General features: G+C 39.2%; 1 protein-coding gene across 1 annotated transcript; it reads right to left on the reverse strand.

Annotated features, from left to right (window-relative positions):
* Positions 1-1,394: 1,394 nt before the first annotated feature.
* LOC105750113 (sialic acid-binding Ig-like lectin 8) lies at positions 1,395-15,895 on the reverse strand. Its single transcript, XM_031961688.1, has 8 exons — positions 15,850-15,895; positions 14,739-15,101; positions 14,414-14,418; positions 8,085-8,424; positions 7,073-7,354; positions 6,030-6,135; positions 5,319-5,412; positions 1,395-2,581 (listed from the first exon to the last, which is right to left on the reverse strand). The coding sequence occupies exons 1-8, from the start codon at positions 15,893-15,895 to the stop codon at positions 2,396-2,398; spliced, it is 1,422 nt and encodes a 473-aa protein (XP_031817548.1). The 3' UTR covers positions 1,395-2,395.
* Positions 15,896-16,253: the final 358 nt, after the last annotated feature.

Raw genomic sequence — 16,253 nt, forward strand, 5'->3', positions numbered from 1 at the left:
AGAAGCTATAAACAAACTTTTAAAAAAACTGATGAAAGTTTATTGTCCAAGTAGTATGAAGAACACTGGTCTAGGACACTGGACTTTCCCATGGTCACAGAGGTAGCACATGTCAGGGGTCAGCCAGCTCAAGCCAAGGTATTTCTCAATATTTAATTGAAAATATTTAATTGAAATCTGCCTCCTTGAAGAGTACATCCACTCCTTCTAGTCCTCTGAATTACCCCCAAATGAAAACTTATATTTGTAATATGACACTTAAAGGAGAGTTATAAAACTTTAAAACCCTATTGGAAGGGCAGAGTGGGAAGTCGGAATGTGAACAGATCACCTGGATCCTGGAAGAGCCTTGTTGTTATTGTTGTTGTTGAGTTGTGTTTGACCCCATTTGGGGTTTTCTTGGCAAAGATACTGGAGTGGTTGATCATTTCCTTCTCCAGATCATTTTACAGATGAGAAACTGAGGTAGACAGGGTGAATGACTCTTATAGGGTCATATAATCAAGAAGTGTCTGAAACCAGATTTGAATTCAGGAAGATGAGTTTTCCTGTCTCCAGGCTCTCTCTCTGCTCTATCCATTGCCAATCAGGCTTTACTCATGGGGCCAGATTGCCCAGGTTGCTCAGAGGAAACACCTCCTTCACCCTAAACATCACATCCCTTTTTTTTCTTCTCTGTGTATTAATGTTCTCATGAAACCCAGAACTGCAGCCCTTGCTCTGTCTACTACAATCTTTGCCAAGGGTGGTTCTGAGACTGTGCTCCAGCTCTGGACCTCCCCATCTCTGCTTTCCTCAGTTCAAGGTACAGAAATCTATTTCTGCTCTGGCATTTTATGGTCCTTCGAAGTCAGGCCGTTTGCACAGAGAGCCCATCAAGTCACTCTGGTCTCCCAGCCACAGGAAAGCATTACACAACTACAAGTAGCAGAATAGGTTTTGGTAAGAGGGGTGGGTTTGGGACTGGCAGATCTGGGTTTGACTTATGCTCCAATAACTGTGTCAGTAAAATAGTTGTACTAGATGATCTCTGAGTTTTCTTCAACCAATAAATACTATTCCATTCAAATTAATTTATGAGGATTTATTAGGAACTTTCTTTGTGCCCAGAGGAGGGAGATACACAGTTGAAAATGGAACAATTCTTACCTTCAAAAAGTTTATAGTCTAATTGAGGTACAGAATGAATGCACATGTTAAGTAATATATACATATATACATATATGATAATACAAAATAATTTCAAAAGGAACAGATTGCTATTTACTGAGAAGGGCTCAGGAAGTTTCTTATGAATGAAATAGAGGAAGAAAGAAGGGAGGGAGGGATGCAAGGAAGGAAGGAAGGGAGGGAGAGGGGAGGAAGGAAGGAAGGAAGGAAGGAAGGAAGGAAGGAAGGAAGGAAGGAAGGAAGGAAGGAAGCATCAGAGCTGTGCTTTAAAAGAAGCCTAGAAGTCTATTCAATGAAGCAGAAAAAGATCCCAGACAGTTGAGACTACTCATGTGAAATTAAAATGGTAGGAGAATAGATAGCAGACCAATCTGGTAAAAATACATGAAAGTCATTAAGAACGAGAAAACCCAGTTGCAGTAGGAAGCCTTGGAGGATCTGAGTAATATGCCAACAGAGTCAGACTCTCACTTTGGCAGTGGTATAGAGAAGGGATTGGAGGAGAGGCACAGAAGGGGAGAGACATAGTAAGAGGCCAAGTAGGAGATAATGAGACAGTGTGTGAGTGAAAAGAAAAGAATAAATATGAGTCATGTGGAGTAGATGGAACAGAGCAGATTTAGCATCTTTTAGGTTATGTGGTGGTAGTATTGAGGGATGGGTTGTTGACATGTAGAAGGAGAGGGAAGAGTAAATGAAGATGTCAAGATTTGGAACCTAGTTGTTGAAGGTTGGAGCCCTTAAAAGAAATCAGTATGTTTAGGAAAAGGGTGGACTATGGGGAGAGCATAATGAACTCTGAGTTGGACATGATGAACTTGAGGGGCCTGTGGAAGATTCAAGGGGAGATGTTCAAAAAGAAGTTGATGATAGCTGATTGAAATTCATATGTGTGTGTGTGAGAGAGAGAGAGAGAGAAAAAGAGAGAGAGCGAGAGTGAAAGAGAGAGAGAGAGAGAGAGAGAGAGAGAGAAGAAATCCTAGAGAACACACAAAATACAAATCAAGGCTGGCTCTGAGTTATGATTCATGTACATCCTGAATTCTCTGTCTCTCTGTCTCTGTCCCTCTCTGTCTCTGTCTCTGTCTCTCTCATCTCCCCCAGAGTGGCTAAGCTCAATATATTCCTCCTTATGGATTCATCCTGACAGCATCTTTTTTTCTCAAAGCAGCGCTCCAACTTCACCCTAATCCCAAGTAGTCCCACTCTCCTTGCTCCAGTCTCTTTAATGGAATTTGAGTTCTGAATACTCAGTGTGGGTAGCTTCTGGGTTGACCATATCTTGGGTCTTCTGGGTTTTGAAAGTAAGGGAGGCGTATTGTACCAGGTTCTCTTTCTGTGAGGAGGAATCCAACACAGGTGAGGGAAACTTCTCCGAGGGACTGTACTTCTCAGAATTCTCATATTCAACCTATTAGACATTGAAAGAACAACAGGGTCTTTGAAGTGGAGAGTGTCTGAAGGAACTCAGAAGGGAAAATTGATCTGCAGGGGCCCTTCCAATTTTACCAGTCTCTGTTCTCTACAACCTTTCTCCCCGGACATCCTAGCTTTCAAGGATCTTTGCAGGTCTTTCATTCAACATATGAAGTTATAAGGGGATTTTAATTCCTGATCTTGGATGGTCTATGTTCTAGGATTTCATTCTGCTCTAGAATTAAGTGCTCAGCATTTTCATGGACATCAGCTTCCACTTCCCTTTGTTATGTTTTTGTGGTATTCAGTATGTATTCTATAATCCTTCTGACATTTTGTGTTCTGAGTTTAAGGTCCCTTTTAACTCTACCTTTTTGTGCTTTTTCTTCCCTGGAGGTCTTCTAGAGGAGACTGGATTATCTCTCAGGGAATTCTACTCAAGCCTGGTTGAAACTAGGATTCTTCTAAGGTTTAGAATAACAGAATTTTTGTGAGATTTGACTTTTATACTTTGGTTGAAGAGATGAAGAGGGTTGGGGGCAGATAGTATTTATGCCAGACATTATGCTGATTCTCATAATAATCCTGGGAGGAAGTATTATTATTCTTATTTTTCAGATGAAGAAACTGAGGCAGAAGTGGTTAATGGACCTTCTTAGTATGACACATCAAAGAAGTACCTGAGACTGGATTTTAACTCAAGGCTTCCTGACTTGAGGCCCACTGCACCACCTAACTAAATGTAAAAGTGAAGACTGAGTTGAGATGAGAATGCAGAATCTGGTCCTGATACTGGAACAGAGGCAGAGAGAAGGGAATTTGGTGTCAGAAGGCATGAAGTCATTTTCCAGCTCCTCTTACTGTATGGGGCTTCTGGGTCTCAGTTTCCTCATCCATACATGGAGTTGGATCTTGGATGATTGTGTCTACAGTGTTGATCCTGGCTTTAAATCCCATGATTCTATGACCTTGTGAGAAGTTCTTTAATCATGAAAAAATATTGGATTTGGACTGAGGGACACCAGAATCAAATTCTATTTCTACTACTTCCTAGCTGGGAGTTCTTAGACAAGTCTCTTTCTCTTTTATTGAAGTTGACTTCAAAAGAAGGGAGTTGAGCAAGAGATTCCTAAGGTTCCTTGTTGTTGTATATCCTTTGACCCTATAATATGTGGGATTCTTAGATAAACTTTTTTGCTGGCATTTTAGGGTCTCCAAATCTCTCTCTAAATTCACACTATTCCACTTTTGTTGCGTCCCTGACTACTCTGAAGGAGTATGGTAGCTTATCAGATTTAAATTAGAAGAGCTGTGGATGTATCCTGACTTTGCCCCCTGGGCAACTATGTTAACCATCCATCATTTGGTAGTCCAGGCAACTCTATGGGACATCATCCTCAGTACTTAGTACAGAGGGTCTGGTACATAGTATTTTATAAATGGTATTTATTATTTGGCCTTCATTCTTGAAGAATGGAGAATGCTCCTCTTGAAGAGGAGCAATGATACCAAGAAGGTAAAATCTTGACTTGCAAGTAAATTGGATTTTTAAGCTAAGGTCTTTCTCAAGTCTCATTTTGACTGAGGCAACACTCATTCAATAATTTAAGGCTAGGCAAGAAATGATGCAAAAATGGCCTAGTTTGCCTATTCAAAAAATTAAAAAATCAAGTTAAGAGGGGAAGACCCTCAGGGTTTCTGGTCAGAATAGAAACTCAAAAATGGTTGTCAATTGGTTGAGTGTGGGGGCAGAACAGATCAACTCTTTTGCCTTTGATGGCAGTGTATCTTACCAAAGACCAGAAGTTTTGAGTGGGCCATAAGCTCAACTTGAGTCCTTAGGGGAATAGCCCACAAAGCTGATGTATTTTGAGCTGCATTAAGAGGGTCCCATTCATCGTGAGTTGGCTTCCAGAAAGAGAAAGGCAGTGATCTTTCTTCATATGGCCCTGATCAGATTTGACTTAGGACATTGCTAAGCTGGAGGGTATGAAAGACGGAGAATTGAGCTTTGGAGGATATTCTATGAGGACTGGGTGAAGGAATGAGACATTTGTAGCCTAGAGAAGACAAGGCTGCTGGTGAGACAGACACAATAATGATGTTCAAGGACAGTCATGTGGGTCAGGGTTTACCTGGCTTTTTGAGGGATTCCAGAATTCAGAATCAGGATCAATGACTGGTAATGACATAAGGCTCAATGTAGGTTGGGTATTGAGGAGATCTCCCCAACAGAGCTGTCCAATGTAGAAAGTATTGTGGGGCAATGGGTTGATCCTCCCTACAGTCTTTAAGTAGAAGCTGGAGGACCACTTATCAGGTATGAAAGCTAGGAAAGGTTTGGTGAATTGAATGGGGTTGGGAAAAACTTGATCTAGACAAGAGGGACCCCACTTCCTGTCTTGACCAGTTATTTCTTCCCCATTAATCCTTCCCCATCTTTCACATGGACATCACAGACCATATGTGGCCATCAGCCCCTACCTAGAAAATCTGCAGGGCTGGGTTCTTAAGTGGCTCATCCCCAACATAATTACAGTATTTACATTTTTATACACCTGAGCAAGAGGTGAGGTATCCTGTCTCATTGACTGGAGGCTAGAGACTTTCTGAGTTCAGAGATTTTATGTTCTCAGTCATCCTGGACACTCTGTGAGGGATGGAGGGAAGAAGAGAGTTCTCTTGTCCCAGTGTTTCTTAAGGGGGGGGGTCCAGATGATTGGCTCACTCACCAATGTGATATCATTAGATTCTGTCTTGGTGTTGGCGGTAGACCTGGGAGTCTTCAAGTCTTTCTTAGACTGTTTTCCCCTAAACATCTTCACTCTAAGACAAGAACAGTTGTGCTTAGTTGAAAATTCTGCTCCTTAATTTTGTATGACCCTTCCAGCCCTGCCATTTTGTGTTCTAAGTTTCTTCTTCCTATATGAAGTCTTTCCTTATCTCCTCAATGCTGGTGATCACCCTTCCAAAGCACTTGATGACTTTCTATCTATTTCTACAAGTTCTGTTTATAATGATTCTGTGTATACTTGTGTATACATACAGATTTGTTATCTGACCTGGTAGAGTCTCACCTCAAAAGCAGGAGTCCCTCCTAGCTTCTTAGTCCTTCCCAGCTCTGATATTCTTTGTTATAAAGTCCTTCCCAGATCTAATATTCTATGTTAAGGTCCCTCCCAGCTCTGGCATTTTATGTAATAGGATGCCTCCCAACTGTGATACTTCCTTTTCTAAGGAATCTGACTGTCTCTCTCCCAATATTTCTCTAATTTTTAATATTCTCTATTAATTTTTCTTTATGAGCTGATATTCTGTGTACTGAGGTCCCCCCTTCACCACTGCTGATCCCCACAGACTTTATTCTAAAGACCCTCCCACATCAAACAGTCTATATTCCATATTTAAAGTCTAGTATTCCTGTCCCTAATCTGGAAACTCACAAGCAAACTGCCACGCATGTGAAGAATAGAGCACTTATGATGCTTCCACACAGGGCTCCCTTAATTAGCCAATTCAAGTAGTTCCATGGACTGGAGGAGGCATTACCTGAAGAGAGATGCAGTCTCAGAGGAGCTATTTTCTTTGCCATCCTTCCCTCTCCTTCCCCAGCTCTGAGGATCCCAGGAATAAGAGGGTTCCCTGAATAGAAAGGTGCTTCCTGGTTTACAAAGAGCTCCACAGAACCAACCAGTGACCTGGCTAGTATAGGTCTGACAGCTTCCCAGACAGTGAGTAAAATACAAAATTGTAATGGTCTTCAATGCTAATCATTTTGAGCTGAGCCAGTAGCATCCTGGGAGAACTTTGTATTTGTGGTATTGGTTTCTTATTTGTGGCTTTTTCTTGGGAGATGAATGTCATCTCCAGACCCAGAAGTCATGGCAAATCAGGACACTTGCAGAGGAAAGAAGGAAATCAATACTTATTAAATACCTGCTGTGTTCCAGGTATTTTGTTAGGCAGCTTACAAATATTATCTCATTTGATCGGGTCAACAACTCTGAGAGGTAGATGCTATTGTTATTCACAATTTAGAGTTGGGAAAACTAAAACAGATAGAGGTTAAGTGACTTGCTCATTTGAACTCAGATGCTCCTGATTCCAGGCCCAGCATTCTCTCCACTGCATCATCTAGTTGTGTTTCTTTTCCTCAATCCTCCCTCTTTTCTCCCTCCCTTTCTCCCTTCTTATCTCATTCCCTCCCCCATTGCTTCCTTTCTTCCTTCATTCCTCTCTTCCTCCTTCCATCTCTCCCTCCCCCCCTTCTTCCTCTTTTCCTTCCTTCCTTCCTTTTTTCTCCTTTAAAGATGGATTTAGTGTTTTGCCTAGCAACTCACAAATACTGGGTGACTGGGTACCAGATCTTATGATTTAAAGATTTTGTTCCCCTCCTCTCACACCTCTCCTCTCTCCTGTACTTTTCCTGGAACCCAGTCCCCTCAGAATTTTCTTCCCTTCCATCCAAGAACCCCACTTCCTTTACCTGGTATCAATAGCAGGACACTGACACTTTGGGTCCCATGCAAGTCCCTCCCTTCACAGCGAATGCTAAGACCAGGGTCTGGTTTCAGGGTTAGACTGCTGTTGATCTGACTCTCAGAGGTATTGTACGCAACCTGAAGCATGTCATCAGTGCTGTTTCCATCCACCATACTCTCTCCCACCCACCAGAGCAAGGAGGAAGTCTGCTTTCCCAAAATGGAGCAAGTGCAGAATAATCTTCCCTCTGTCCACAAGCAAGAGTGGTTAAGTATCCTTAGGGAATCTGTGAGAAGGGAAGGAAGATGAATTAGTGGAGGGTCATCTCTCCCACTTCTGGGGCCCCAAGTATTCTGTCCCTAGCCCATCCCTAGTAATAGTATAGTATGAGTTTCAGGGAGATATTTGGAGTGACTAGCGGGCCCTACATGTAGCAGATGAATTCCATCTACCCTCTTCCTCCAAAAAAGAGCAGTTGGAGGCCCAAGAGCTCAATGCCCAATGACTGAAAGGAAGTCAGGTCTTGCTCCTCTGTGGCCAAGGGACTGTTATTTATACCATAGCCCAAGTAGGAGGACTTACTCTTTAGGAACAGGAGGGATAATGTTTCCCTTTAATTCTGAGATTGGAGAAAGAGCAGAAGACATAACTGATGATCCTGTATCTTCTTTACTACAGACCACCCTTCTACCTATACCTGCTTCCTGGCAACTTATCTGTCCTATCTTTTCTGAGAAAACTTGATGTTCCTATTCTGAAGAAGGTCTACAAAGGGAGGATGTAATTGATTCTAGATTGGAGTCTCAAATTCTGTCCTCAGGGATGGGATGAATTGGGAACTTCAATGCCAGAACTTTCAACAGAAATAGGGAGGAACCAAGAATTCACTTCCATAGACTCTACTTTTCCCTATTGTCTCAGGTCCCAAGGTCATCTCCATGGGCCTAACTTTTCTCCTATACCCCTCCTTCCTCTGTAGCATTGGGGAATCATGTTCACTCCCTCCCAGTACTCACAGGCAATCCTGAGCTGGACAGTTGTCTTGGTGGTCACCTTGGCCACTGGGAATGTCACCTGACAGGTGAGATCTGTGCCATTATCCTGTAATTTGGGGGTAAAGAGGAGTTTGGGGGACTGAAGATTTTGGGAGACAAATCCGTGTGATGAGAGAGCAGAGCCAGTCCAGAGGAAGTTAGGTGATGTTCCCTCTTTACAGTTTCCAGGAGCTATACAGGTTAGGGTCACTTGGCACCCAGAGTCTAGAATGTCTGGAATAAGGATCTCTGGCTTCTGTGTCAAATCTGAAGGAGAAAATTTGAATGTGGGGAACAGAAAGAAAACACTGTTGAGGAGGGACTGAGTGAAGGGAGATTAAAAAATAAAAGGGGGGAGGGAAATAGGATAGATGGAAATACACAGTTACAAACATAACTGTGAATGTGAATGGGAAGAACTTTTACATAAAATGGAAGTGAATGGGAGAGAGGATTAAAAAACAGAATCCTACAATATGTTTTTAGAAACAGCACATTTAAGGTAGAGAAATACACACAGAATAAAGGTAAAAGTTTAGAACAGAGCATATTATGCTTCAGCTGAAGTAAAAAAAAAAAAAAAAAAAAAGCAAGAATAGGAATCCTGATTTCAGACCAAGCAAAGGCATAAGATCTAAGTCAAAGACATAAGAAAAGAAACTCCAGCTTATAAATGAGTTACAGGAAGAAAAAGACAGTAAAACTATATTAGTGGGGGGTTTCAATATCTTTCTCAGTATTAGATAAATCTAGCCCAAACTAGACAAGAAATAAGCTAATAACATCAATAGGATATTAGAAAAGTTAGATATGATAGACCTCTGGAGAAAATTGAATGGGAATAGAAAGGAATATGCCTTTTGTTCAATGGCACATGGCATCTACACATAAATTGTCCATGTATTAGGGCACCAAAACCTCACAATCAAATGCAGAAAGGCAGAAATATTAATTGCATCTTTTTCAGATCATGATGCAATAAACACAAGAAAACACTGTTGAGGAGGGACTGAGTGAAGGGAGATTAAAAAATCAAAAGGGGGAGGGAAATAGGATAGGTGGAAATACACAGTTACAAATCATAAGTGTGAATGTGAATGGGAAGAGCTTTCACATAAAATGGAAGTGAATAGGAGAGAGGATTGAAAAACAGAATGCTACAATATGTTTTTAGAAGCAGCACATTTAAGGTAGAGAAATACACACAGAATAAAGATAAAAGTTTGGAACAGAACATATTATGCTTCAGCTGAAGTTAAAAAAAAAAAAGCAAGAATAACAATCCTGATTTCAGACCAAGCAAAAGCAAATATGGATCAAAGTTAGAGATAAGGAAGGAAACTACATCTTGTAAATGAGTTACAGGAAGAAATAGACAGTAAAATGATATTAGTGGGAGACCTCAATCTCTCTCTCTCAGTATTAGATAAATCTAACCAAAAGTACAAGAAAGAGGCTAATAACATCAATAGCATATTAGAAAAGTTAGATATGATAGGCCTGTGGAGAAAACTTAATGGGAATAGAAAGGAATTTGCCTTTTTTTAGTGACACATGGCACCTATAAAAAAATTGCTCATGTGTTAGGGCATGAAAGTCTCACATCAAATGCAGAAAGGCAGAAATATTAACTGTACCTTTTTCAGATCATGATGCAATAAAAATTATCAGTAGTAATAGGCCAAGGACAAATCAAGCTAAACTAAATTGGAAGCTAAATAATACAATCCTAAAGAATGAGTGGATTAACAAAGAAATCATAGAAACAATCAATAATTCAATCCAAGAGAATGACAGTAATGAGACTATACAAAAATTTAAGAGATGCAGACAAAATAAGTAGTTCTTAGGGGGAATTTATATCACTAAATGTTAAGATGAATAAAACACAGAAAGGAAATCAATGTATTGTGGATAGAGGGCTGAAACTCTTGAGTCATTGCACTGAGGTCAGTTCAAGGACTTAGGGCTAATAACTGATTGGACAATAATCTATGAGCATATGCTTGGAAAATGGTCCTTCCCACTATCCTGTGATGGCTCAATGATTGGTGTATACAGAGGATTGTAGGAGGGACTAGGGGGTGGAGTAAGACGAGCCAGAGTCACTTAGGCCATAGACAAGGGAGAAGGCAGTGGGGGGATTCTGCTTCCATTCTGTTTAATCCTGCATCTAAAGACTAAGAATAAAGACAAAGGACTTTTGCTTATCCTGACTCCCACTGATTCTGAGGTATCCTGGGTGCCAGCGCGGTCATTACAATTGGGCACATAACTGACAAAGCTAGGAAAAGAACAAATTAAAAGTCCCTAATTAAGTTCCAAATTAGAAATTCTGAAGATCAAGAGAGATTAATAAAATTGAAAGTAAGAAAATTATTAAACTAATAAATAAAACTGAGAATTAGTTTTATAAAAAAAGATGCAATAAAATGGATAAACCTGTGGTAAATTTGATTTTAAAAAGGAAGAAAACCAAATTACCAGTATCAAAAATGAAAAAAGTGGGAAGCTAGATGGCATAATGGATAGAGCACAACCCCTGATGTCAGGAGGACCTGAGTTCAAATCCAGTCTCAGATACTTAATTCTTCCTAGTTTTGTGACTCTGGACATGCCACTGAACCCCAATTGCTTCACACACAAAAAAAGATGTCAATTGGCCACCTATTAAAGGAAATTTACAGTAATAATAATTAGGGACTATTTTGCCCAATGGTGTACCAATAAATCTGATAAACTAAGTGCAATGGATGAATATTTACATCAATGGATGATTTTTTTAAAAAAAAGAAGAGGAATTAAAATAATTAAATAATCTCACTTTATAAAAAGAAATTGAATAACCCATCAACAAACCTCAAAGTAAAAAAAAAGTCTTCAGAGCCAGAATTAAATTCCACTAAACATTTAAAGGCCAATTAATTTCAATACTATGTTAACTATTTGGAAAAATAAGCAAAAAGGGGGTCATTTTGTATGTTCTCTACAGACAGACTTAGTAGTGGTATTGCTGTATCAAAGAATATACATAGTTTTATAGCCCTTTGGGTATAGTTCCCAGTTGCTCTATAGAATGGTTGCATCCATTCACTACTCCACCAGAAGCATATTAATGAACCATTTTACCCACATCCCCTCTAACATTTATCAAATTTGTATCATGACACTAATATGTTGCTGATACCTAAACCAGAAAGAGTCAAAATAGAGAAAGAGAATTATAGATCATATTAGCAAATGATTATAGCAATTTGTCATCAGGAAATACACAATGATCAGCTGGGATTTATACCAGGAATGCAAGACTAATTTAATAATAAGAAAACTATCAGCATAATTGATCATATGAATAACACAACTAACAGAAACCATTTGATTATCTCATTAGATAGAGAAAAAGCTTTTGTCAAACTATAATACCCATTCTTGTTAAAAAAAAATACTAGAGAACCTAGGAATAAATGGAATTTTCCTTAAAATGATAAACAACTTCTATCTAAAATCATCAGGAAACATCATATAGAAGGGGCATAAGCTAGAAGTTTCCAGTAAGTACAGAAGTGAAACAAGGATGCCTGTTATCACCACTATAATTCAAAATTATATTTAAAATGTTAGCTTCAGCAGTAAAAGAAGAAAAAGAAATTGAAGAAATTAGAATAAGAAAAGAGAAAACAAAATTATCATTCTTTGCAGATGATATGGTGGAAAACTTGGAGAATCTGAAGGAACCAACTAAAAAACTACTTGATACAATAAACAATTTTAGTAAAGTTGCAGGATATGAAATAAACCCACATAAATCATCAGCATTTCTATATATTGTCAATATAACTCAGCAGCAAGATATAGACAGAGAAATTCCATTTATAATAACTATAGACATGATAAAATATTTAGGACTCTACCTGCCAAGAGAAACCCAAGAATTCTATGAAGACAATTACAAAACAATTTTTACACAAATAAAGTCAGAGCTAAACAATATTGAAAAGATATCAATTGCTTTTGGATAGGCAGAGTTAAAATAACAAAAATGGTAATTCTACCTAAATTAATCTACTTATTCAGTGCCATACCAATCAAACTACCAACAATTGCTTTATAGAACTAGAAAAAAATAACCAAATTAATCTGTTAGAAGAAAAAATCAAGAATATCAAGGGAATTAGTGAAAAAAAAATCAAAGGAAGTTGGCCTGATCATATCAGATTTAAAACTATATTACAAAGTGGTAATCATCAAAACTATTTGTATTGGATAAGAAATAAAATGATGGATCAGTGGAATGGGTTAGGTATACAAAACACAGTAGTCATTGACTGTAGTAATCTACTGTTTGAAAAACCTAAAGATTCTAGCCTCTGGGATAAGAACTCACTATTTGACAAAAACTACTGGGAGAACTGGAAACTAATATGGCAGAAACTAATTATAAACCAGTTTCTCACACCCTGTACCAAAATAAGGTTAAAATGGATACATGATTTAGACAAAAAGGGTGATACTATATGCAGATTAGGAGAGCAAGAAATAGTTTACCTATCAAGAGCTTTGGAGAAAAGAGTAATTTATGACCAAGCAAGAAATAGAAAACATTATAAAATGCAAATGGATAATTTTGATTACATTGAATTAAAAAGGTATTATGAAAAGAAAACTTATGCAAGCAAGATTAGAAGGAAAGCAGAAAACTGGAAACAATTTTTATTGCCAATGTTTCTGATAAAAACCTCATTTTAAAAATATTTAGAGAACTGATTCAAATTTATAAGGATACACATCATTCTCCAATTGATAAATGGTGAAAGGATATGAACAGGTAATTTTCCGATTAAGAAATTAAAGCTATGTATAGTCGCTTAGAATTGCTCTAAATCACTATTGATTAGAGAAATACAAATAAAGCAACTCTAAGATACTATCTCACAGCTATCAGATTGGCTTATTTGATGAAAAAAGAAAATGATAAATGTTAGAGGGGATGTGGGAAAATTGGGACATTAATGTGCTGCTGGTGGAGTTGTGGATGGATTCAATCATTCTGGAGAGCAATTTGGAACTATGTCCAAAGAGTATAAAACTATACATGCCCTTTGATCCAGCAATACCACTGGTAGATCTGTCCATAGAGATCCTTTAAAAAGTGAAAAGGATCCACATGTACAAAAATATTTGTAGCAGTTCTTTTTATGTTGGCAAAGAATTAGAAATTGAAAAGATGCCCATCATTTGGGAAATGGCAGAACAAGTTGTGGTATATAATCATAATGGAATACTATCGTGCTATAAGAAATTATGAGTAGTCTGATTTCACCAAAAACATGGGGAAACTTACATGAACCGATGCTGAGTAAAATGAGCAGAACCAGGTGAACAATGTATACAATAATAGTTGGATTGTGTGATGATCAACTATCATAGATAGCTCTTCTCAGCAATATCAAAGAAAATTCCAACAGACTTGGGATGGAAAATGCTGTCCACATCCAGAGAAAGAACTATGGGGTCTGAATGCAGATTAAAGCATATAATTTTCACTTTTTTTGTTTTTTTTTTCTGTCTTGTAATTTTTCCTTTTTGTTGTGATCTTCTTTCACAATATGACTAACATGGAAATGTTTAACACAATTTTATAGGAATAGCGTGTTTCAGATTGCTTATTGTCTTGGGGAGCAGGAAGGAAGGGAGGGAGAAAGAGAAAATTTTGGAACTCAAAATCTTGCAAAAAATAAATGTTGAGCTACTCTAAAGGACTTGTGATGAAAACATCCTTTCCATACCCAGAGAAGGAAATGATCAAGTTTGAATACAGATTGAAGCATTCTCTATTTCTCTCTCTGTCTCTCTTTATTTTTACTTTATTTTTTTCTTGAGGGTTTTTATTTTCATTAGAGTGGGAGAACTTTGTTTTCTTTCACAACTTGACTTTTATGGAATTGTTTTACATAATTTCACATGTGGTTTCTTAATTGCGTGGGTGGGGAGAAGAAAGAGAACCTCGAACTCAAACATCTTAAAAACAAATAAAAAAATTGTTTTGAATATAGTTGGGGAAAAATTAAATAAAAAATAAATGTTGAAATTATCTTTCATATAATTGGAAAAGAATAAAATATTATTAAGAGAAAAAAAAGTTGAATGCACCAAGTGGCAAGGGGAATGGTCCCTATAATGTGTACTCTCAGGTAATAGTCTTGGGATTTTGCTTTACATGTCCCAATGAGTCTCTTCCTTTAGTGTCCCCTCCCATGCTCTGACTCTCCATCCTTTGGAATCCCCACTATCTCAGAGCCTGATCCTATCACCTCACCTAGAAGTTCAGGTTCCTTAAGCGGAGATCCCCACAATGTGTCCACTCAGCTGAAGGCATCAGGGCCATCCCTCCTACCTCACTAATGTGGCTATTCCTTGATGCCTCCCATGAATACTTCCAGCTCTATGCCTGTTACCTAGCATCTACTGTTATCACCAGGCCCTGGAGTGCTCCCTTGCCTGGGGACTTGCTTCTTTACAGAAAGGACTACCGTGTGTCCTCTCTGCCAAGAGAGCCTTGTGAATCAGGTATTATCAGAATATCCTCTCTTGATTTTCATTCCCCTCCCAAACATTTCCCTGGGACATGCTCCTCACCTTCCACATGGACAGACAGCATTTTAGATGAGGAAAGTTCTCCTTTTTTCACCTCGAACAAGTAATTTCCATGATCCTTTTTTGTGACTCCAGTAATGCTCAAGGAGCAGTTGTTCCTCTGAAGGTCCCCAATGAGCTGGAATTGGCCTCCAGACGAGGATTGAACATCCTTTCTGGGGTCATTGGTGGCCACGAGTTTTTCCTTGCCTACCTTCTGGAACCAGTATACATAGGTTTGGTTGTCATCAGTGTGTTGGGTGGAATCATTGAAAGAGCAAGGGATGGAAACACACAGCCCCTCCTGAACAGTCACAGACTCTTGGACGCAAATGTCAAAATATGGAGACTGTTGAGAAAAGGACTCTGTAGGGATAAAGAAAAAAAAGGAGAGGGAAGATGAGGAGAGGAAAGGAGAGAGACATATAGAGAAAAACAGACAGAGACAGAGAGACAGAAAGACAGAGAGAAAGAGATACATATACACAGAGATAGAGACAGAGAGAGACAGAAAGTCAGGGAGACAGAAAGAAATAGGGACAGAGACAGAGGCAGAGGCAGATACAGAGAGGGATGTACACAGAGAGACAGAAAGAAAGAACAAAGAGACAGAGACAAACAGACAGAGACAGAGAGACAGAAAGACAGAAAGAGATACATATACACAGAGATAGAGACAGAGAGAGACAGAGAGTCAGGGAGACAGAGAGAAATAGGGACAGAGACAGAGGCAGAGGCAGATACAGAGAGGGATATACACAGAGAGACAGAAAGAAAGAAAAAAGAGACAGAGACAAACAGAAAGAGACAGATAGAAAGAGATAGAGACAGAGAGAGACACATACCGAGAGAGTCAGAAAAAGACAGAGAGGGAGAGAGAGCCAGATAGCAGAGACACACACAGAGAGAAAGAGACAGAGATACACAGAGAGACACAGAAACAGAAAGACAGAGGCAGAGAGACAGAGACAGAAACAGAGACTCAATCCAGGATCTTCCCATGTTTTTACATCCTACCCTCTATCCCTTTTAGAGCCAATTCTCATCCCCCTTCCCCCAACCAAGCCTCCCACCTCCTTCAGACACTCTCAGCTCTATCTCTGACCCCACTTACTGTCCAAGAAGGACAGGAATAAATGCAGCAGAAACACCAGGTCCATGGTGAGATCCAGGGCTAAAGAGAGACAGTCCTCAGATTGGATAACCCAGCCCCCAGGAGGAAAGAGCTTATGAAGTGCAGAAAAGGGGAAGCAAAAAAGATGAGAGGTAAAGGACAGGAGAATTATCAGATTATTGAGGCTAACTCAACATTAACTCTAACTCTTCCCTTCTCCTGAGCCCTACTGTATGCTGAGCCTGATGAAAAAGACGTCAGATATGTGGGGAAAAGGAACATGACCTGGGAGGTAGAGGAGGGGGTAGGATGGGAGTGGGGGAAGAGAGTTGACAGTACTTCCCCCTTCTCTAGATCCTTCTTCTCAGTGACCTATTGACCTAGGTCTTCCTTCTCCAAGAGGA

Source organism: Sarcophilus harrisii, chromosome 3, assembly GCF_902635505.1.
Source record: "Sarcophilus harrisii chromosome 3, mSarHar1.11, whole genome shotgun sequence".
NCBI lineage: Eukaryota > Metazoa > Chordata > Mammalia > Dasyuromorphia > Dasyuridae > Sarcophilus > Sarcophilus harrisii.